Here is a 22,949-nt window from a genome sequence, read left to right as displayed (position 1 = left end):
TTTTGGCCAAGTTATAGCGAAAAAACTGTTCAAAATTGATGACGTCACATTTTCAAACTCAATTTTTAGCAATTCTAGACCTCGTAGCGCAAAACAAAGACCACCATTAGACTCCCCTTGACGAGCTGCATCGAACCGATACCCATTTTATGCAAAAATATCAACTTTGAAATTTGACCTTTTTGACCTGACCTTGACCTGACCTCCAACAGAAAGTGACCTAAACCGTACCTGATGGTCTTATAACCAACACCATTGAGTTGGAAATGAAAAACTGGCCATAAAACATGCATCACATAACCTTAGTAAAGTTGGGCTCATGTGGTGACCCTTGGTGACCTTTGGTTACCTGACCTGTGACCTGACCTGGTATGACCAGTGACCTCTAATAGCAACATATGTACTAGACAACTGACGCCTTATCGCTGATTTTCGACAAAATGCGTTTTACTCGGTGTTATAGCGCTTTCCCTAGAAGCCCCGTGAACGGTGAAACATTTTATCTTTGACCTGACCTGTGACGTCATCGGTGACCCCGAGGTCAATGAAATTAGGTTTCCATCGACAAATTTGACAGGGCTATCGAACGCCGTTTGAATTATCCGGATCCGTCCAGTAGTTTCGGAGATACGGGGGGGGGCAAAAAATGCCCCCCCCCCCACCGCGCGGAAGGTGGCTGGTAGGCCCACCGCCTGCCGGGTTAATGATTCGCCCCTCCCTATAACGCTCCATCGCCGTCTGTGCTGCTGTCGCCAGGCGCTGTGCCACCGCTCTCCGGAATGCTAGCCCTCGCTGGTCCGGGGGGGCGTTTTTCGCCCCTAACCCTGGCGAATATTTGCGATAGCTCAGTCAGGGGTGCTTAAATTGCTGCTGTTTACATATAATAACTACGCATTGACTTGGCGAATTGTGCTGAAACGTCTCCGATAGGTGAACATCGTGCGGGCCGGGGGATTCATAACTCCATGGCTAGGTATGGTATCACAGTTTGGTTGCTACTCTTAACGTGCGCAAATGAAGGACGTGCGCACGTTTTGGCGGGCTCTGTATGCTGCCCACCACAAAGTGTTACATTTTGGGCTCGATAAGTCTAAGGGATTCGCCTATGCGAATTCAGCCCGTGAGAGCGTCAGGTGAGACGCTCTGAGTCTGATCGCAAAAAAAAAACATCGAAGACGCGAAATGGCCCTGTGTGATTGCTTGATGTAAACATCCCGAGCCAACGAGTAGTGCCCTGAGCGCGCAGCAAGACTCAAGAGTAAAGCTGAGCACTTGAAAGAGTCCTCGGTCTACTGTGGGGCCCTTGAGTGGGTGAGGCCTTTGGCTTGATCTCGTCCTGCAGGCTCACGCCTGGAATGGGTCCTCTTTAGGCAGGCTCGAAAGCTTAGGGGCGATCAGAGGCCGGTGTGGGGCTCTGAGAGTTAAGCGTGGCTGCTTAAATGTTGCGTACTGCTTTCAGAAGGCCTGTGCGCTGGGCACCCAAAGACCAGCGTGGTGCCTTAAAATGCCAGTGTTACGCCCTCAGAGATGCACTGGTCAAGCCCTTTGACGTTCTCAGAGGCGTCGGCGTGGTGCTCTCACAGGCGGGTGTGTGATCCGTTGAGGTTTTGGCGTGATGCCCTCAGAGGCCGGCGTCGCGTGGTGCTCTTAGAAGCTGGTGGGGGCTTCCAGAGTCTTCAGTGTAGGACCCTCAGAGTCACCGGTGAGGACTCCGTCAGCATCACCGGTGAATGGCCGGGCCGTGGGCAATGAGCCGGTATGGGACCCTCAGAGGAAGGCACCAGTGTGAGACTCAAGAGAGGTCAGTGTGAAGCCTTTACAGTTGCCCGTGTGGGGCAGTGAGTGCACTGGCGTGGTGCCTTCCGAAGGCCGGTATGGGATTGAAGCTTAGCGAGGTGATAATTAGGACTTAACCCTCGCCCGTATTGGTGTTTTTTCCAGCCACGAACGTATAAGGGGGCGGGGGTCCGTTGGTCCCCCCTTGCCGTTTCGCCCTTGATCGACCTAGAGCTTCGCGGAAAAAAACGAGCGTGTTGCCCGTGACGAGAGGAAGCCGATGATACCCAATTTTAAGGTCCTAGGTCATCGGTTGACCTTCCAGGTCAGGTCAATGACCCAAAAGTCGGGAAAATCGGGACCAGTTAGAACGTCGTAAAACGTGGTAACTATGGGGTTTTTAGGGTGCTGATTACGAATATCATGTTAGTTATGATCATAGATGATGTCTTAACCCTCGCCGGACCTATTGGTTTTCTACATACGCGCCGGCCGAGTGGGGGGGGGGGGCGGGTACGACCCCCCTCGCCGTTTCGCCCCTGGTGGAGCTAGCGCGTCGCGGAAAAAACGAGCGTGTGCGCCGTTACGAGACGCAGAGATTGGTACCCGATTTTAAGGTCCTAGGTCAACCGGTGACCTCTGAGGTCAGGTCAAGTGCCCCAAGGTACGGTTCAGTTTTTGGTGAATAACTTCGCAAAAAACGGCCACAGAGCGCCGATTTTGGCAGCGTCGTGTTCGTCTCGCTCAGGCGCGTCGAATGATATACTTTTTGTCCGGGTCAGGTCAACTTGGGGTGTTGACCTCAGGTCAAGGTCAGGTCAGCACCCCCAGGTCACGAAGTTGGTCGAAAGAGGTCATGTCGCATATCATTCGATTCGGCAGGTCTTTCTGAGTCCATTGGTGGCTTTCCCGACTCGCTAGCTCAATTTGATCAAGAGTTATTGACGAAAAACTAATATGACCTTGATGACGTCATAAATGACGTCACGCAAGGTCAACATTGCAAAAGTGACGCATCTAACCTTGCAAGGACTGCATCAAATCACGATTCTGTGTGCTTGAGATAGTTGGAGATCGTTCCCGGCGCCAGAATAGCAGTTTGAATTTTTCCCCATTGACTTATAATGGTGAGGTCACGAAAATGACCTGACCTCATATGACCTTTAGGAAAAATCCGAGATATACAAGTTGTGGGAATCATAATGGATACTAGATCCTGCAAGTTTCATTTCCCTGTGACATCTCCTCTGGCAGTGAGGGCGTTGCGAAGTTGCGACATCTGAAGACCGTGCAGAGGTTCACTTATGACGTCATAGGTCAGTGACCTGACCTGACCCAAAAATGCGGTTGGTGTCAAAAGATCCGGCTTGGATCAAAGGTCAGGTATGCCAAGTTTCAGCTCTCTATCGCCAGCGTGTTCGGAGCTATCGCGAAAAAACCCTATGGGGGGGCGGCACCCGCCCCCCCCCTCGGCCGGCGAGGGTTAATGCATTTAGGCCAGGTCGAGTCAGGTCAGGTCAGGTCAACCAGTAAGGGTTTTGCCGGGTATTCGTAGTAGGTGGCAACCGCCTCTGACAGCTTCGTAACATGTTATGAAGGCACCAAAACTACTTCGTAAATGTTCAAATGGTTGCTAAATTCGAATTCAGCTCCAAAAACTAGCCTAGAAACATGTAAAACTCGAAAAAGTGAACCGAGGTCATCAAAGGTCAATGACCTGACCTGACCTTCCGGTGACCTTGACACCCACCCTAATGCATGGGAGCAACATCATAATTCATATCCCATGTTTGAAAGCTTGAAACCACGAAAAGACTGCAAACGCGCGGCTAATGCGAGCCGACATCAGCCGAATCGCGATTCCGGCCAAACATGGTTTCGAAAAGTAGGTCACAGGTCAAAGGTCATTAGGGTCAGGGTCATGAAATTTTCAGGGTAGGTGTAAAATTGATTAACGCCCTGAGAGACGCCAGTGAGGTTCCTCACAGGCGCCGTTGTGGGCCCTCAGAGACACTGGTGTGGGGCCGTCACAGACGAATGTGGAGCCCATAGAGGCTAGAGCTGCTGATCTGAACCCCTTGAGGATTATCAATAGATCAATAGAGATCAATATCAATAGAGGAATATCAATTATCAATACATGCACTATAATAAACTGAACCCCTTACAAGCCGGTAGGGGGCTCTCAGAGACCAGCAAGGGGCCCTCAGGCCAGCAAAGGGCTCTCATAGGCCGGCGATACCTTCAGAAGCTCTGTGGGGTCCTTAGAGACCGGCACAATACTTTCAGACACCGGTGGGGCCCTCAGAGTCGCCGATGTAGGGCACTCAAAAGTCACCGATGGGTGGCCGTCAGATGCGCTGGTGTGGGGCCCTCAGAGGCGCCGATGTTGGGTCCTCAGAGCCGCTGATAAAGGTCCTAAAGAGGCGCGGTGTGGGGCCCTCAGGAGTGCCAGCGTGGGGCCCTTAGAAGCACTGGTATGGGGCCCTCAGAGGTGGGGCAGTGTGGGGGCACTCAGAAGCGCCGGTGTAGGACCCGCACAGTCGCCGGTGAAGCCCTTCACAGGCGCCAATGTGGAGTCCCTCAGAGACACAGGGCCATCAGAGGCGCGAGCTGCTGTTGTGGACCCTTTATAAGCCGACAAGGGGATTTCAGAAGTCGGTGGTGCGTTGAGGAGCCCTGTGGGGTCCTTAAACACCGGCATGGTTTTCTCAGACGCTGCTGGTACCCTCCGAGTCACCAGTGTGAGGCCGTCAGAGCCACTGGTGTGGGGCCCTCAGGACCGCCGATACAGGGCCTTTAGAGACACTGGTGTAGGCCGTCAGAGTTGGGGGGGGGGGAGTGGGACCCTCAGATACGCCGGTTTGGAACCTCATAGGCGCCGGTGAGGGCCCTCAGAGTCGCCGTTATGGGGCCCTCGGAAATTTGTGTGGGGCTATCACAGGCGGGTTCGAGGCCACTAGAGGTGGCCCGTAATAGGCCGGTAAGGGCCCTCAGAAGCCAGCAAGGGACACTCAGAAGCTGGAGTAAGGCCTTTATGGAGAACTTAGTGTGGCTTCTCAGGGGCCCATGGGATGTCCTTACGAGCCCTGTGGGGCACTTCTGAGTCGAAATATGACCAGAAATATGGTCAGTAACCCCTCAACGGCCAATTGGCGCCACAGGGCCCCTCGTGCCCGTGTGGGAGACCTTCGGGGTCTGTTTAGGCCCTCAGTGGCGCCGGTGAGGGCTATCAGTCGCCATTACGGGACCCTCAAAGAAATTGGTGTGGGACCGTCACAGACGGGTGTGGCCTGGGGCCCCTAGAGCTGGCCCCTAATGGACCGGTAAGGCCCCTCAGGCTGGTTAGGACGCTCTGGCCGGTAAGGGCCCTGAGGCCGGTAAGGCCCCTTAGAGACCGCTGAGGCCCCCCCCCCGCTTTCGACGCCCATGGTCAGATCCCATTGCAATTGAACTCACCTGAATGAAGTGAACTATTGAAGAGTGTGCCTATCATTTATCAATCCGGTGCGTAGTAGCAAAGTCAAACTGCTAGAAGCGGGCTGACCACCCATCTTACGCATGCATATCTACCGCATAGTACCAATATCTCGAACACCAGAGCGGTTCTCCTTCATCCATGCCTGAGCTGTGGCGTGTTCTCTGCGTCTGCCCCTAACATGATGTCAGTTGACTGCTGATTATTGTTCGTATTTCACAAAGCGTAAGAATTTGACACACAACAGCGACACTGTAAATGCCCTCAAGTACTCACCTTTGGCTCCCGAAACATAAGTTGCGCCCTTCCCTTGGCATTTAATGCCGCTCCCGGAGGGAGTTATTTCCAGCCCATTTTTTGGGGAGTGATTACACTCCTGGGGTCAGGTCGAATGAGGTCAACTGAGGTCAAATGACGTTTTTGCCAATAACTTGGCACATAATGACGCTAGAGCTTAAAAAATGGCGTCGTTGTGTTTCTGGTGATCAGCCGAATCGAAGAACATGCGATATGATGGAATTTGGTTAACTTTAACTTAATTAATTAATTAAAGTTTGCTTAAAATTAAGAAAAACTTTAAGTACACCTAAGCAAGGTAAAAAGTACATAATTAGACGCGCCTTGACGTGCTGAGTTCACTGATGCTTTTCGTTTTGCTTTATCTTATTACATCAAAAGTTATAAGCGAAAAACTTTTGACCTGTTTTTAGCGAATTTTTTACATTTATACCCCCAAAACCCCCCTAAATATTGACCCAGAGCAACCAAAATTTCACAGGGGGGCATTCCACGATAGATCGACCAAAGCCGTACACCCTCATATTTTATTTGTTGCTTAAAATTGGTCTTATGGGTTGTTATGGGCGGGGAAGCCAGCTGTGCCAAGGATTTTTTTCTTCGAACAACGGTTTCCGAGATATAGCCTCAGGCAATTCCTGGAGGTCACGCTGCAACCTTATGTTTGGCGGCTTATAACTCAGAAACTATTGGTTTTCTATGGTAAAAACTTTATATGGTTCAACTCGCAATCAACCAGCAAACGTTTTGGCTATTTCGGATTTTCGATTTTTGAAAATTTTGATCAAGTGACATCTTGATCTTTTTTTCGAAGAGTGACCTTGATATTTTCCCAACTGAAAGTCGCAATTTTGTCTGATGACGATTAAAGCCTTATCAATTGTCATTCATATGCGACAATAAAAAAGTGGCTTTCGGCCTGCATTGACCTGAGATCAGGTCATTTTTTGACCTGTCCTTTATAAGTCAGTGGCAGAAATATCGGCTACCACCGAAACGCATCTGACAGGTTCAAATACCTTTGAATCAGTGTTGAGTTAGGCTATTATTGATGGCACTGGTGCAGCTTTGTATCAGTGACCTGCTGAAAAGGTCATCCGAGGTCACGCGTTGAACACACAATAATTTTCCGTTTTTGGCTGTACCTTTTGATCTAATAAAGAAAGAGACGTAGAATAGGCACCAATCCGTTTGCTTTCGCCTAGCGCCAGTTCGTTTTGAATTTCGATACCGATGACCTGAGGTCAGGTCAATTTCTTGACCACCCCATTATAAGTCAAATGGGGAAAAATCAGCTCCGTTATTTTTACACTAAAACGCGTCGGAATTGCCTAATATACCATGAGTGACTCCATATGCGACTGACTTTGACTACCTTGAGACCTTTTTTTGCTCTTGGTCAACTGTGACGTTGCTCTTGGGTCATGTGACGTCATTAAAGGTCACCAAATGTTTTTTTGCTAATATCTCCTTACAGGTTTGAGATACAGCCGCGCGGATAGGCTCATTGTGTTCAGCTCGTCAAGGCCCATCGAATGATATACCTATATGATGACCTTAAAGAAACTATCCCACCTTCTAAAATGTTGTTAAAACCAGTTAAATTATGCCCGACTTTATAGATTGGATGACCAGGAACACGGTTCTGGGCTTTATTTTTCATTAAACATCTTAGGCTTCCCATATTCCAATCCAAACACAAACTTTCAAATATGTGACGTCACAGCCCAAAATTACCTCCTTCCCCAGGCCACATTACTGTCATAAAGCTGATTCTTTTTACTCTGTAGGCACCACAACAAAGTTCAGACCAAGTTTTAAGCGATTTTTCAACGAACAAACCCATTTAAAGGGACACTCCCACCTTAACATTAGTTTTGAGTTGAGATAGCCAAATTGGTGGCCATGGCCTGCAAATACCGGTTTGGGCACTCACAACATCGAAAAATGCTTTAACCCTCGCCCCGTTGGGGGGGGGGGGGGCCATTTTGGCCCCCCTGTGGTTTTTCCTGAATAGCAAGAAAACGGCGGCGCGCAGCGCCGCCAAATTTTCAGTACCTTTCCGGGCATCAATTTGACACCTTCACACCAAATTTCAAGTCTTAGGTCACCTTAGGTCAGGAGTTATTGAGGTCAAACTGAGGTCATGTTCGAGCAAAAATGAGCAAAAAACATGCAATCTTGAAACGCTCACCAAATCTACAGTTATCAAGCAATTTCAAAGTTCTTTATATGGTCTAATAGACAAAAAGCGGCGCTACAAAACTGCTATCTCGGATTTTCAAAATTTTGGGTTTTTGACCCAAAAAATTTCAAAAATTGATTTTTTTTAGAAAAACTAAAAAAAAATCCAAAATTTTTCCGAATTTCGAAAAAACCGGAATATATGTGATAGTCCCTGCGCTCTTCTATATACATACCAAATTTCAGATCGATATCTCGTTTTTTTGGCCAAGTTATAGCGAAAAAACTGTTCAAAAATGATGACGTCAAATTTTTGAACTCAATTTTTAGCGATTCTAGACCTCGTACGGCAAAACAAAGACCACCATTGAACTCCCCGTGACGAGCTGCATCGATTCGATACCCATTTTATGCAAAAATATCAACTTTGAAATTTGACCTTTTTTGACCTGACCTTGACCTGACCTTGACCTGACCTTGACCAAAACGTGACCTAAGCTGGCCCCAAAGGCTGCCTGACCCACATAATCACATTTGTCATGTAAAATGGACCATAAAACATGTATCACACGACAATTTCATATTGTGACCCCCAGTGACCTGACCTCAGTGACCTGACCTGGTATCAGTGACCTCAACTAGCAAAATATGTGTTTGAAGAACATTTCCCCATCGATGATTTTCAATGAAATGCATTTTACTCGATTTTACAACGCATTTCTTGAAATGCCTGTAAACGGTGAAAATTGGACCTTTGACCTGACCTGTGACGTCATCGGTTTGGCCTAGGTCAATAAAATTGGGTCACAAGGTAGTTCCCTGATAGGGCTATCCAACACCGTTTGCCGCTTCTCGCTACGTTGCGTGGTTCTCGAGATCTTAGGGGGGGGGGGCCAAAATGGCCCCCCCCCAACGGGGCGCGTTGCTCGGCAGAGCCCAACGGGGCGCGGGTTAATTCGAAGATATGGAATTTCAAACTTGCAGTTTTCGGATTCTAAGGGGCTAATGCATTGGAATGCCCCCTTAGAATTTGTGACGTAAGCGGAGATCTAACGATTTTTAAATCTTAGACTAAAACCATCGTTAACACGTGGTGGTATACGCTGCTTTGCGCGCAACGTCTGCCGCACTTTAAGGCTGCCAAATTATTGCTTCCAAATAAAGTCGCTAGTAACAGGGGAGATCCAAACAAAAGTAAAAGCCTAATATCTTGAAAACCAGTGAATATTTTTCGGTGAAATTTGGTAGATATTCGTTTTCGCTCTTTCTGAACCAAGGGACATCACTTTCATGCCAATTCATTAACTTTTTTGAAGGTGGGAGGGTCCCTTTAAATCAGAATGACTAAACGAGGTGACGTCACACTAACGGTCGCTCCATGTTGAAGATAGGGCCTTGCGCAAGGCCCATTTTCAAATGAAGGGAACGAATTTCTTCAACACCAAGAGGCCGCGGGGGTTGCAACCTAGATAGATAGTGGTTTCTGAACCTCGCCGCAAACTTGGCTATCTCAACTCAAACCCCATGTTAAAGGTGGGATAGTCCCTTTAAGGTCACGTGACCTAAGGTCAACTTTTGACCTTGACCTTTTTTTCGAGGTCAACATACACATGTTTCGATGCGGATCGACGAGAGGATCACGATGGTGCTATTAGTTTGTTCCTAGCTGGGATACTTCGAAAGTTATTCGAGAAAAACTTCATATATATGCAGTGCCGCCATTTATACTTTCTTTTTACCCCTGTGACGTCATCTTTGACCTGACCTGAAAATGACCTGAGTAAAAATTGTAGACCTTATCCATTTATACCCTATGCCGTTTACCGCTTGTCGCTATCTTGCTTTGTTCTCGAGATCTCGCTGTCGCTCCCGCTCGTAATAATGGGAAGGTCATAAAATGACCTGACCTGAGGTCAACGCAGGCCGAAAGCCACTTTTTTATTATCGCATATGAATGACAATTGATAAGGCTTTAATCGTCATCAAACAAAATTGCGACTTTCAGGTGGGAAAATATCAAGGTCACTCTTCGAAAAAAAGATCAAGATGTCACGTGATCAAAATTTTCAAATATCGAAAACCCCAGATAGCCAAAACGTTTGTTGGTTGATTGCGAGTTGAACCATATAAAGATTTTACCATAGAAAACCAATAGTTTCTGAGTTATAAGCCGCCAAACATAGGGTTGCAGCGTGACCTCCAGGAACTGCCCGAGGCTATATCTCGGAAACCGTTGTTCGAAGAAAAACGGTTTTTGAGCTTTTGAATGACGCCTTTACTGAAAAATTTTCGTCACTTAGAATATCGGCCTTGCCTGAAGCCCCCTGTTACAATGTCGATTCGCTGCCCTGCTTTGATGTGACAGACTCTGCAGTTCGAGCTGCTTTGAAAACGGTTCCCATTAGCAAAGCGTGCGGTCCGGACAATGTTAGCGCTCGCATTATTGTTGAGTGTGCGGATGAGCTGGTGGTCCCGCTGACAAAAATATGCATCATTTCTGTTCGCTCGGGTGTCTTTCCTGACAGGTGGAAGCAGGCAAACATCATACCGATCTTTAAAAAAGGCGACAAGAAAGTCCCATCAAATTATCGATCGATTTCACTGCTTCCCCTCTTCGGAAAGATACTCGAGCGCATAATTTACGACCAGTTATTTAGGCATGTTGCCCCGGTACTATGCACTGAGCAGCATGGCTTCGTACCGCGGAGATCATGTATCACAAACCTTGCTGTGTACCTCAAGGCTGCGTGGGAGGCCATTTCGGACGGTTATCAGACGGACGCTATATATACAGATTATTCGGCCGCCTTTCAAAGCGTGAACCATTCGCTTCTTCTTCATAAACTAAATCAGTCCTACAAACTTGAAGGAATGGCTTTAAATTGGTTCGTCTCGTATCTGTCCGGAAGACGTCAGAGGGTCATTGTGAATGGCAAAACGTCAAATTGGACGTCAGTTCTGTCTGGAGTTCCCGAAGGATCCCTTTTGGCACCACTTTTGTTTTCACTATTCATTAACGATTTACCGCAAGAAATTAACGCCGGCTGCCTTATGTACGCCGACGACGTTAAAATTTTCCGCAAAATTGTCTCGCCATCTGACGGACCACTGCTGCAGGCCGACCTCGACCGACTCGCTGCCTGGTCTGTCAGGTGGGGACTCGCCCTAAACCCAAGAAAATGCAAGTCATTCACGATCACTCTCAGGCGTGCACCCGTCCAAACCCATTATTTCATCAATGCCACTGAGCTCGAGCACGTTGGAGAAATCAGAGACCTCGGCATCACACTAAGACACGAAGCTCACATTCGCCTCACATGTCAACGAAATTGTTAAAAAGGCGAACCGTGGCCTAGGATTGCTCATTCGATCATTTCAAACCGGCCGAAAAACAAATTTTGACACCAACGCACTACTCTGTGCGTACTTCTCCAACGTCCGCTCGATTTTAGAATACGGCAGCGTGATATGGGCGGGTGCGGCTGAAACCCACACGGTGCGGATCGATCGAGTGCAGCACAAGTTTCTGATGTGGCTTTGTGCGCATACGTCCTCTCGACACATCTCATCGCTGTCATATGCCGATCTCTTAAGCCACTTCCGACTGCCACGCCTATCTTCCCGAAGAGTCCAGCACGATTTGATGTTCATGCGAAACCTTTTTGGTTCACGTCATGACTCCGGGCTCTTACTCAGCAGTTTCGGCATGCATGCACCCACCCGATCGGTCCGCACCAGCAGACTTTTTTATGAACCCTGTCCACGTGTGAACACTATGAAGCGAGGTTTGTTTGTGAGATTGTCACACGTGGCGAACTCCTTTTTACGTAGCTCACCAGAAGCAGATTTCTTTGCTGATGCTCCTGGCGCTTTTAAAAAGCATGTTGTGAAGTACATAACATCTATTTAGCGCAGTGTCTTTTACAACACTATTTTACTTTATTCCTTTTTTGCAGTATATCTTTTCCTATCATCTCTTCCCGTTCATTTTTTACGTTTTAATCCTTGTCATATTTGACATTTTAGATATATAGGCAAGGCATAGCATATCGAGCTCATACAATCGTTTATCGGGCGTGGTTGTTATTGTCTGCATGAGGTGTGTGTGTAAGTGTGTGTGTGTGCGTGTGTGTTTTTTTTGTGACTTCACCTGTAAGTGGGGGTTGCCCTGTTGGTGATAGAATAAATAAATAAAAATAAATAAAATAAAATAAAAATAAATAAATAAAAAATCCTTGCCACAGCTGGGTTCCCCGCCCATCACAACCCATTAGACCAATCTAAAGCAAAAAATATAATATGCGGGTGTAAATTTTAAGTTTTTTTGGTCGATCTATCGTGGATTGCCCCAGGGGCGAGAACTCCAGGGGATCACCTAACTACCAAAGTTGGTGTTTCTAAGGCCAATTCTTACCAATGCCGTGAATAGGATTTGGCAGCACTGGCCGGAGTTTACGGCACTGATATCAAAGATATCCTTTTTATTTACATCCAGCTAATCTTGTCCAATGATTTTTATAGCGTGAATGATTATGAATGTTGCCTGAACGAATGAATAAGTGAATGCGGAATAGTTCTGAATGTTACCAAATGCCGTGAATGCGCATTCACGGCATTTGGTAAGATTGGGCCCTAGGCACAATCTTGCAAAGGTGCCAAAGGAGGCAAATCGCGAGGGGGGGGGGGGTTCGCATCGACCCCCCCTGCCAGGCCGTGTTATGAAAAATGCCCAGCCAGGGCGAGGGTTGATATCAACTATGCCTACACTTTTAAACTAACCTTGGACTAGCTTTTAAGCTGAGGCTAGTATGTGTTTTCTGGTACATACAATAAAAAAATATTTTTTTTTAATTGGCTGGGCTCGTCAAAATACAATATACCTAATATTTTTCATACACAAAAATGTAGAACCTACCGTGCAAGTCAACCAGGTAAAATGGACGCTTTCCGCGTCGTTGGGGTGCCCGGCGTTCTATAGGGGAGAGTGGGGAACATTCATGCAAACAAATGGATAAATCCATATACCTGTTCTTTGGTTAGTGCAACGGCAAAATTGTTGATTGTAGTATGAAAAGGAACAGTTGCAGATATTTTTCCTCGTTAAAAGCTATCCTCTAAAATTATTGCTTCTATTAGAAAAAAAAATAATAACTCTGAACGTTTGCACGAAACTGCCCCACCTATGGGGCAGTTACGTGCAAGGGATGGGGCACTTCCGTGCACCCTGCAAAATTCGAGAAATTACCGGGCATTACCAGAAATTTACCAAATGAAATTGGCAGGGGGTCATTTCACTTGATTCCATTTGACAAGAATGCATTGCGCAACATATGTAGAAAGAATGGGCTGGCCAACAAGAATGTGCCAACTGCCGGCCTCCGTGACCTCGCCAAGGTCGCGTGAATTACTTGTCACGACGTCGCAAGCAGCCGAGACTGAGTCAGGCGAGCGACATTAGTGAAACCTACTACATATAAAGTCATAAATCGCAAAAACTATACACGAATGTGACCCCAGGCAGTGCGTACACGAACCTGCCCCACAACGTTATTTGTAATATATTTCAACATTTCTTGTTGAAAAAATGACACTTTTTCAACAAACAAGTTTGCAGCAGTTCCGTGAATAGAGTGAGCTTCTTCGCCCCCAATTTTGAAGAGCTGAATCACATTTCCGAGTCAGGATCACGAAAATGGATGATATGAGAAAAGTTTGGAAAGCTCACGAATATTACAAATTTGCGTTTTTATCAAGCATGACAGCAGGTACAGTGTTGTCTTTTACGGTGAACGAAGGGCGGCAATGATTTCCATATTTGCCGCCCATTTCCATATTTCCATATATGACATATTTCCATAATTTACCTTGAGCTCGTGCAGTCACTCGTGTTCCCATAAATTGCTGAAAACGAATGTGCCGCATGCACGAATGTGCCCCACTCTCCCCTATACTCTGCTCCACGCACACTACAACTTCGTGATGGCCTCAAACTGGGGAACACTTGCACGAGAAAACCACTGAGTTTCGTCAGAAAGTCGTTGGCCGACTGGATGACACCCGGCCGGCCGGCGACGGCGCGGCGCCGTCTCATTAGCGGCGCGGCAGTTGATGGCCGCTATCTGATGTTTCGTCAGAATTCTCGGCCCCACATACCATGCAGTGCGTATCCTTTGTAAGCGATCGAACAAAAACGGTGAGAACACTGGTTTCATCAGAGAACTATGTTCCCGGTCACCATGCTCCATTCTGGTTCTTGTCGGCGTGAGCGCCATTAGCGGGCGTCAATGACAGTCATTACCATTCGTTACATCAGTATCCACTTCTTTTCTCACCTGTGCAGCCGGCTGCCAGTCTTATCACGGCCAATCAATACGCCGGAGGCGGGTCGGAGACAGGCGACGGCACCCACACGCCCTCCGCCCGATCCAGCAGCGTAGACATGCCTGCACAGCAGGCGCCGCCTCCGCAGAGCCGGAGATCCACAGAGCCGGAGGTCTACACAGCTGCCGACACAGAGCCGGAGGTCTACACAGCTGTCACCACAGAGCCGGAGGTCTACACAGCTGCCGGCACAGAGCCGGAGGTCTACACAGCTGTCACCACAGAGCCGGAGGTCTACACAGCTGCCGGCACAGAGCCGGAGATCTACACAGCTGCCGGCACAGAGCCGGAGGTCTACACAGCTGTCACCACAGAGCCGGAGGTCTACACAGCTGCCGGCACAGAGCCGGAGGTCTACACAGCTGTCACCACAGAGCCGGAGGTCTACACAGCTGCCACCACAGAGCCGGAGGTCTACACAGCTGCCGGCACAGAGCCGGAGATCTACACAGCTGTCACCACAGAGCCGGAGGTCTACACAGCTGCCGGCACAGAGCCGGAGGTCTACACAGCTGCCGGCACAAACCCGGAGGTCTACACAGCTGCCGGCACAGAGCCGGAAATCTGCACAGCTGCCACCACAGAACCGGAGGTCTGCACAGCTGCCACCACAATAGCTGCGGCCCGAACAACTGTTGCAGCAGCAGCAGAGTCGACGGCCTGAACAGCCGTCGCCACAGAGTTGAGGTGCGGGACAGCTGTCGCCACAAGAGTTGACGTGCGGGACAGCTGTCGCCACAGAGTTGACGTGCGGGACAGCTGTCGCCACAGGGTTGACGTGCGGGACAGCTGTCGCTACAGAGTTGACGTGCGGGACAGCTGTCGCCACAGAGTTGACGTGCGATTTGGATGGATGCGATTTGAGCACATTGATACCTACCCGATTACTTAGGCCTGTTATCAAGTGTTTATTTTGTTAACCTGACCTTAACCATTTTTTTCGCTCAGCAGTACGTTACATGTCGTCTTTTCAGGCGCCAAACTCCGTGTCTCGGATATTCTTTTTTTATAAATTTAGTCCGAACCTTTTGAATGGAAGGATTCACAAAGACAGAGCCTCCGCCAAGCAGAGCTTCTTGCGTTGGCCCTGCCCTCTACCCTCCGATCGCGCAATTCCTGATCTATGGCAGAATTTAGGGCCCAAAGTTTTACGTACCTATGCATATAGCCGCGCACGGCCAGTCCCCCCCCCCCCCCCCACTGACTTTGACTGGTTACGGCCTGCCACCAACCGCAACCATACTCGCCAGGAGGCTCATAAACATCAAACGACTCTGTCGCGCTTCGAACCCGGACTGATATAACCGGGACGCGTGCCCCCACCACGCGGAGTCCAACGCTCTACCGACAAAAATTATCCTTTACGTATCAATCTGTTGTTTCTGTCCACGGGGCGTCAATCTCTTGTTTTTGCCTATCGTCGTCCTCACTATGCGGCGTCCAACTTCTGGCTGGACGGTGTGCGGCTAGAGTAGCTCCTAATCGTAATGAAGCAGGATCCTGTGGTGGTCGTACCCGTAGGCGCAGATTGGTGGTCTGTCTGTGGGGACGGGAACTGACAGCTGGATTATCTAAAGAAGTCGGCGTGGAGTCCCGGTGGGCAAATGCCAGCCAAATGCCAGCATGTAGGGTCCCAACGGGCCTCAAATTATACTACTACACGGGGAAATCTTCAATTTTTGTTTAGTTTATAGCCTCTGACAACCTTAAGGTTGTGTCGGAGATCCACGGCGATTACGACTTACGGAGAATCCACCTGAGAAGCCATCAGTCTCCAAGTTGATACGTAGGCATTACACTACATAGTCTGAGGGGGCCCTAGTGGGAAAATACTGTCTCCACTCAGCTTGATCCTTAAAGCCCGGTATGGATCATATAAAGCCAGTGTGGGCTGCCATAGAGGCCGGCATGGGTCCAGAAGCTGGTATTAGCCCTCAGAACTCGGCAGAGCTCAGAGTCAAGCGCTCAGTCTATGCGTGTGGGCCCCCGACATAAGGCTCGGCATGTAAATTCCTTAGACAAGGCACTGCCGCTCAAAAAACGCTCAACACCGATAAGTGTGATTAAAACTGTCTGATGGGGCAATGTGAAGAGGCTACAAACTAATATAAAAGCATGGGTCGGATAGCCTATTATTATTTTTTCTTTAGTTAAAAAAAACATCATGGTGTCAGGGCTGTGATGAAAAATAAGTGGTCTAAATCCGGTGAGAAAACAGGATTTGGGGGTACCCTAGGTTTGGCTCCTTCAGGCTCTGCCCCCCCCCCCCAGTGAAAATTCCTTAGACGAGGCCCTGCAATGCCGTCTTACTGAACAGTGCCTAAATTACATGCGGGACCCCGAAATTGAAACGATCTGACGAATAATGTGCGATATGTCTAATATGCCTGAACCTGGGTCACTTTAACCTGCACTATGACGAAATGGCTGCAATATGGCGAATATCGTGCCGCGATTCAATATATGAATGCACTATGCCGTACCGTCGAAATCACCTGCACTGTTTTTGAAATGTGTGCACTGCCGACTAAATTGGGCCTTTTCATTACATTCATTAAAATCTCATTAATCTTATTAGCAGTAGAATTTCAATAATTCAGTAAAATTTCATTAGCAGCTTGTTTGAACGGCACCACGCTACACTTGATGAACAGCAAGAGCGTTGTCAAAAATATTTCCTAGATGGGGCACCGAATTCACTTGAAGGTTAACTAAATTGCTTTGCGGTACGCCGAATACCAATGCATATGACGAAGCAATACACTCTGTCGAAACTGAAATCGCAACTACTGAAAATGAATGCATTCTCTTTTAAATTGCTTGCACTGTTTCGGAGCCGTGTACAGTACTGAGTACACTATTACTGAATTTCATGTAGGTACTCGGCCCAAGAAGCGGTGCACTATGCCGAACTGTCGAAATGGTTGCACTATTTCTGAACTGTGTGCACTAGTTATGTCAATTACGGAAAATCGGAATACCGATACCAAACCAAAAACCAACCAAAACCATGGGGAAATACCGAAACCAAACCAAGTTGGGAAAATGAGGGAAATACCAACTTTTTACCGATTTCTTAGCCTCTTATACATTAAAGGTAGTGTGCCAGCTTTCCTGGACCATGTGGAGTTAATGACCCGGATAAGGAGAACCGGATTTTGAGAACTTATCCATACCTTCAAAACTCATGGAAACGTCTTAAATTCTTCAAATTTGAGTACCCCAGTGTGAAATTCGCCCCGACGGGTTGTCGGTCGTACCCCAACCACATTTCACACCACTATGAACAATAAATGAACACACTAGGAGACAAAAAGTCGGCCGAAAACTACAGAAGTGTTAGCTTGCTGCCTCTCTTCGCAAAGATTTTAGAAAAAGTGGTTTATGACCAGCTTTACCGGCACGTGGCACCGGCACTCTGCAACGAGCAGCACGGCTTTGTGCCGGGTAGATCATGTACCAGCAACTTGGCCGTCTTTCTGACCTCGGCGTGGGAGGCCATATCGGAGGGGTACCAGACAGACACGATATACACCGACTTCACAGCGGCCTTTCAAAGTGTAAATCATGGTTACTTGATCCACAAACTAAAAAATTCGTTCCACGTTCACGGCTCGGCTCTCATGTGGTTTGTCTCGTACCTCTCCGATAGGCGCCAAAGAGTCACACTGAACGGCAAAACGTCGGAATGGACTAGTGTCATTTCGGGAACTCCAGAGGGGTCATTGATTGCTCCGATCCTATTTTCTATTTTTATCAATGACCTCCCTTCCGATCTAGACTCAGAATGTTTACTCTACGCAGACGATGCCAAAATCTTCAGGAAAATCACGACGCGCCAGGATGCTGCCACTCTGCAGACGGACATTGACCGGCTGAGCTCCTGGTCGGCCACATGGGGTCTGTCTCTAAACCCAGCCAAATGTAAAGCATTCAGTGTGACTCTGCGGCGCGCTCCCGTTCGGACCACCTACCGTATTGGCAGCGCTGTTCTGGAGAGCGTAGACGAGATCAAAGATCTTGGCGTCACAATTGACAGCAAACTGTCATTTTCGGCGCACGTGTCCCGGATTGTATGCCAGGCAAACAGGGCCCTAGGCCTGATGATCAGAACCTTTCAGGCCGGGACTAAGAGATCGAAATTTAACAAACATACGTTACTCGTTACTTACTATGCCAATGTTCGTTCAATTTTGGAATACGGTTGCGTGGTCTGGGCGGGAGCGGCCAAATCCCACACAGAGCGGGTTGATCGTGTGCAGCACAAATTCTTGTTGTGGTTGAATAGCCACACATCCTCGCCATGTTCCTCTCTGTCCTATCCTTCTCTTCTGCATCATTTTGGTATTACATCACTGTCTGTCCGTAGAAACCAACACGACCTGCTCTTCCTGAGGAATATCCTGGCCGGTAAAATCCGTTCTTCTAACCTCCTTGGTAGATTTCCGCTCCATGTGCCGCCGCGATCAACCCGCTCACAGCGGCTCTTCGCCGAGCTTCCCTGGCGCGTACGGACCGTCGGGGATGGTTTTCTGCGCCGACTACCGAGGGCCATGAACGTGTTTTTAACTAGAAGTCCCGCTGATGTTTTTAGCGATAGTTTCTACACTTTTAGAGGACACGTTTTAAACTATGTGAAAGGGCTGAAAGCGGCGTGATCGCATCCGCTGTGCTTTTAGTGTTTCTTGTTTACTAGGCTTTTTAGGCTATTATTTATTCATTTACATCTCCTGTGTTTATAACCCTACGTGTTTTTATCTTCAGTGTGTGTGTGTGTATGTAGGTGTGTGTGTGTTGTGTGTGTGGGTGTGTGCTGTTTTACTGTCTCTTTGACTTCGCCTTTTAAGTGGACTTATTGTCTGTTGGCGATTTTAAATATACAAATACAAATACTAAAATCGCTATTACCGATAGGCTCATCCAATCAAGTTTCGATAAACCCGTTCATCATCATCTCCTGCGGTTTCGAACACGCCTGTTAGGTGGCTTCTGATGCTCGTCGAGGTCGGAATTTCCAAATACGCGTGGTGCGTCGGGCCGCGCGCTCTGACTTCGGCCAAGAAAAATGTGTCAGCTGATCATTGTCATTTCTGCCACTTGCGTGTGGTGAAATGGGGTCATAACTTAAGAGACGGCTGTTTCATATCAATTATTTTACATAAAATCATATTTCAAACCATAAATTAATGTTCGACAGTAAAATTAAAGAAACAATACCAATACAGGATTACAGTTTAAATTCGACATTGTGTTGTCTACGATTAGACAGCTGATAACTCATTCCCGTACGTCGTAACTCTATAATGACCTTTGCTTATTGTCACATGTGCGCCGCATTCGCGATTGTTGCCGACGCCTGTTTGCAGGTCAGCCCACTACAGTTGTTATACATATCGAAAACCGACAAACTTTTAGACGAAAAAAGCAGTATTTTAGGCCCATTTTTGATTTTTTTGCGATATTAGGTAAAAACAGAAGCTTCTTATCCTAGGAAAAATAAAATGGGAAATCATTGGAAGGTGGCACCAGTGGCGGTCGCAGGGGGGGCCATCAGGGCCATGCCCCCCCCCCCCAAAGCCAAATCAGGGGGGGCCATCATATCATTTGGCCCCCCCCCAAACAACCGATGGGCCCCCATGGCCGTATGGGGCCCTGGCCCGTATTCGATTGTCACGAGGCTCGAGAAACCCACGCCAGCTATTAACAGCTCCCATACCAGTCTTTGAGGGTCCTACACTGACCTCTGAGGGCCCTTCAGTGGCGGTCAAGCGTCCACATTGACCGCTGAGGACCCACATTGACCTCTGAGGGCCCTCCACTGGCCTTTGAGGGCCCCTAAACCGGCCTCAAGGGCCCAACCGGCGTCTGAGAGCCTCACACCGGCCTCTGGTGGCCTCATTTCTGTCTCTCGAGTCCCAAGACTAGACTTTAAGTGTCTCTGAGGGCCCCGCACTGGATTCTGAAGACCCGATGCCGGCCTCTAATAGCCCGCATCGGCCTCTGGGGGCCCATCTTGGCCTTTGAGGGCCCTCCGCTGGTCTCTGGTGTCCAACGCCGGCCCATGCCGGCCTTTTAGGGCCCCACACTGACCTCTGAGGGCCCCATGCTGGCTGGCCTGTAAGGACCCACATTAGCCTCTGAGGGCCCCGCACTGGATTCTGAAGACCCGATGCCGGCCTCTAAGAGCCTGCATCGGCCTCTGGGGGCCCATCTTGGCCTTTGAGGGCCCTCCGCCGCTGGTCTCTGGTGTCAAACGCCGGCCCATGCCGGCCTTTTAGGGCCCCACACTGACCTCTGAGGGCCCCATGCTGGCCTGTAAGGACCCACATTAGCCTCTGAGGGCCCCCGCACTGGATTCTTAAGACCCAATGCCGGCCGCTCAGGGCCCGCATCAGCGTCTGAGGGCCCATCTTGGCCTTTGAGGGCCCTCCGCTGGCCTCTGGGGTTCAACGCCGGCCCATGCCGGTCTTTTAGGGCCCCACACTGACCTCTGAGGGCCCCATGCTGGTCTGTAAGGACACACATTAGCCTTTGTGGGCCCCGCACTGTATTCTGAAGACCCGATGCCGGCATCTAAGGGCCCGCATCATCCTCTGAGGGCCCATCTTGGCTTTTGAGGGCCCTCTGCTGGCCTCTGGGGTCCAACACCGGCCAATGCCAGTCTTTTAGGGTCCCATTCTGACCTTTGAGGGCCCCATGCTGGCCTGTAAGGGCTCACATTAGCCTTTGAGGCCCCCTGGATTCATAAGACCCGATGCCGGCCTCTAAGGGTCAGCATCGGCTTATGAGGGCCAATCTTGGACTTTGAGGGCCTTCTGTTGGCCTCTGGGGTCCAACGCCGGCCCATGCCGGTCTTTTAGGGCCCCACGCTGACCTCTGAGGGCCCGTGCTGGCCTGTAAGGACCCACCTTAGTCTCTGAGGGCCCGCACGGGCTTCTGAAGACCCGATGCCGGCCGCTCAGGGCCCGCATCGGCGTCTGAGGGCCCATCTTGGCCTTTGAGGACCCTCCGCTGGCCTCTGGGGTCCAACACCGGCCCATGCCGGTCTTTTAGGGTCCTATTCTGACCTTTGAGGGCCCATGCTGGCCTGTAAGGGCTCACATTAGCCTCTGAGGGCCCCCCACACTGGATTCTGAAGACCCGATGCCGGCCTCTAAGGGCCCGCATCGGTCTCTGAGGGCCCATCTTGGCCTTTGACGGCCCTCTACTGGCCTCTGGGGTCCAACGCCGGCCCATGTCGGTCTTTTAGAGCCCCACGGTAACCTCTGAGGGCTCCATGCTGGCCTGTAAAGACCCACATTAGCCTTTGAGTGCCCAATTCGGTCTCTGATGGTCTCAAACTGCCCTTTGCAGGCCCTGTACTGGTCTCTGATGGCCCTAAACTGGCCCCTATGGGCCCAAACCAGCCTCTAAAGGTCCCACACCGGCCTTTGATGGCCCTATTATGTTCTCTGGGGGGGGCTCAAGCCTTACCTTTGGGCGTCACGCACTTGCCTCTGAAGGCCCACATCAGCCTCTGGGGCCCTACCTGGGGCCTTTGAGGCCCTTCGCTGACCCTTGGGTCCAATGCCGGCCTCTGGGGGGTCTGACACCGTACTCTAAGGGCCCCATTGCAGCCTCTAGGCGATAGGTATCGCCGAAGCGCTATCGATGGGCCCATAAGTGTAGGAACCATGGGTGCAGTGGGCGCAGTTGCACCAACAATAATTCTGCAGTGGGTGCAGACCATGTATTCTGCATCCACAGTAATCTGGAACAAAACCCCCTTTTCTCAGCAACACTACTTTCCATGCAGCACGACAAATTTAGGATATTTGGCCCACTATCCATCTTCCGAAGTATTGGCTACTGTACCTAATGGCCTTCAAAACTTACATTTGTGCTCAAGTAAAAACAAAAAAAGATGAAACGGAACACATTTGATTGAACAGTGAACAGATACCGATGACCCACTGTCAAAAGTTTTAGCACGATGATCTTAGAAAATGGCAAAGTTAGCCGCGCCGCCTTTACTTTTGCGGTAGTCCATTCACAGTTGCGTGAATTATTGACAATATCAATGTTTCAAAATGCACTTATCGGTACCTTTTCGACATGGTACACCCTCAAAGCTCGCATTTCGCAATGAGCCTCCTCTCGGGTGCCGCTCACTACCCCCCCCCCCCTCCGCTTCACCGGCCATGGCCTGGATTTCTGCACCCGTGCACTACGTCCGTGGGCCCCTTTAAGCTAGCACCGGGCCCCCCGGGTCAGCGCAGGGGCCCCTTTGACAAGTTGGCCTCCCCAAACTCCAAGTCTGCGACCGCCCCTGGGTGGCACACTACCTTTAATGGGACTATCCCACCTTTAACATGGGGTTTGAGTTGAGATAGCCAAGTTTGCGGCGAGGTTCAGAAACCACTATCTATCTAGGTTGCAACCCCCGCGGCCTCTTGGTGTTGAAGAAATTCGTTCCCTTCATTTGAAAATGGGCCTTGTGCAAGGCCCTATCTTCAACATGGAGCGACCGTTAGTGTGACGTCACCTCGTTTAGTCATTCTGATTTAAATGGGTTTGTTCGTTGAAAAATCGCTTAAAACTTGGTCTGAACTTTGTTGTGGTGCCTACAGAGTAAAAAGAATCAGCTTTATGACAGTAATGTGGCCTGGGGAAGGAGGTAATTTTGGGCTGTGACGTCACATATTTGAAAGTTTGTGTTTGGAATATGGGAAGCCTAAGATGTTTAATGAAAAATAAATGCAAGAACCGTGTTCCTGGTCATCCAATCTATAAAGTCGGGCACAATTTAACTGGTTTTAACAACATTTTAGAAGGTGGGATAGTCCCTTTAATG

The 22,949-nt window shown here is 49.1% G+C and overlaps 1 protein-coding gene across 1 annotated transcript; it reads left to right on the top strand.

The window, feature by feature from the left end:
* Nucleotides 1–14,174: 14,174 nt before the first annotated feature.
* Nucleotides 14,175–14,780, top strand: LOC122381034 (mucin-22-like). The gene has a single exon (XM_043364723.1). It carries the CDS (start codon nt 14,175–14,177, stop codon nt 14,778–14,780), a length of 606 nt encoding a protein of 201 aa, XP_043220658.1.
* Nucleotides 14,781–22,949: the final 8,169 nt, after the last annotated feature.

This window comes from Amphibalanus amphitrite, unplaced genomic scaffold (genome assembly GCF_019059575.1).
Source record: "Amphibalanus amphitrite isolate SeventyFive unplaced genomic scaffold, NRLGWU_Aamphi_draft 000112F_arrow, whole genome shotgun sequence".
Lineage (NCBI taxonomy): Eukaryota > Metazoa > Arthropoda > Thecostraca > Balanomorpha > Balanidae > Amphibalanus > Amphibalanus amphitrite.
Note: the sequence above shows the minus strand (reverse complement) of the source record. Positions and strands in the feature narration are given on the sequence as shown.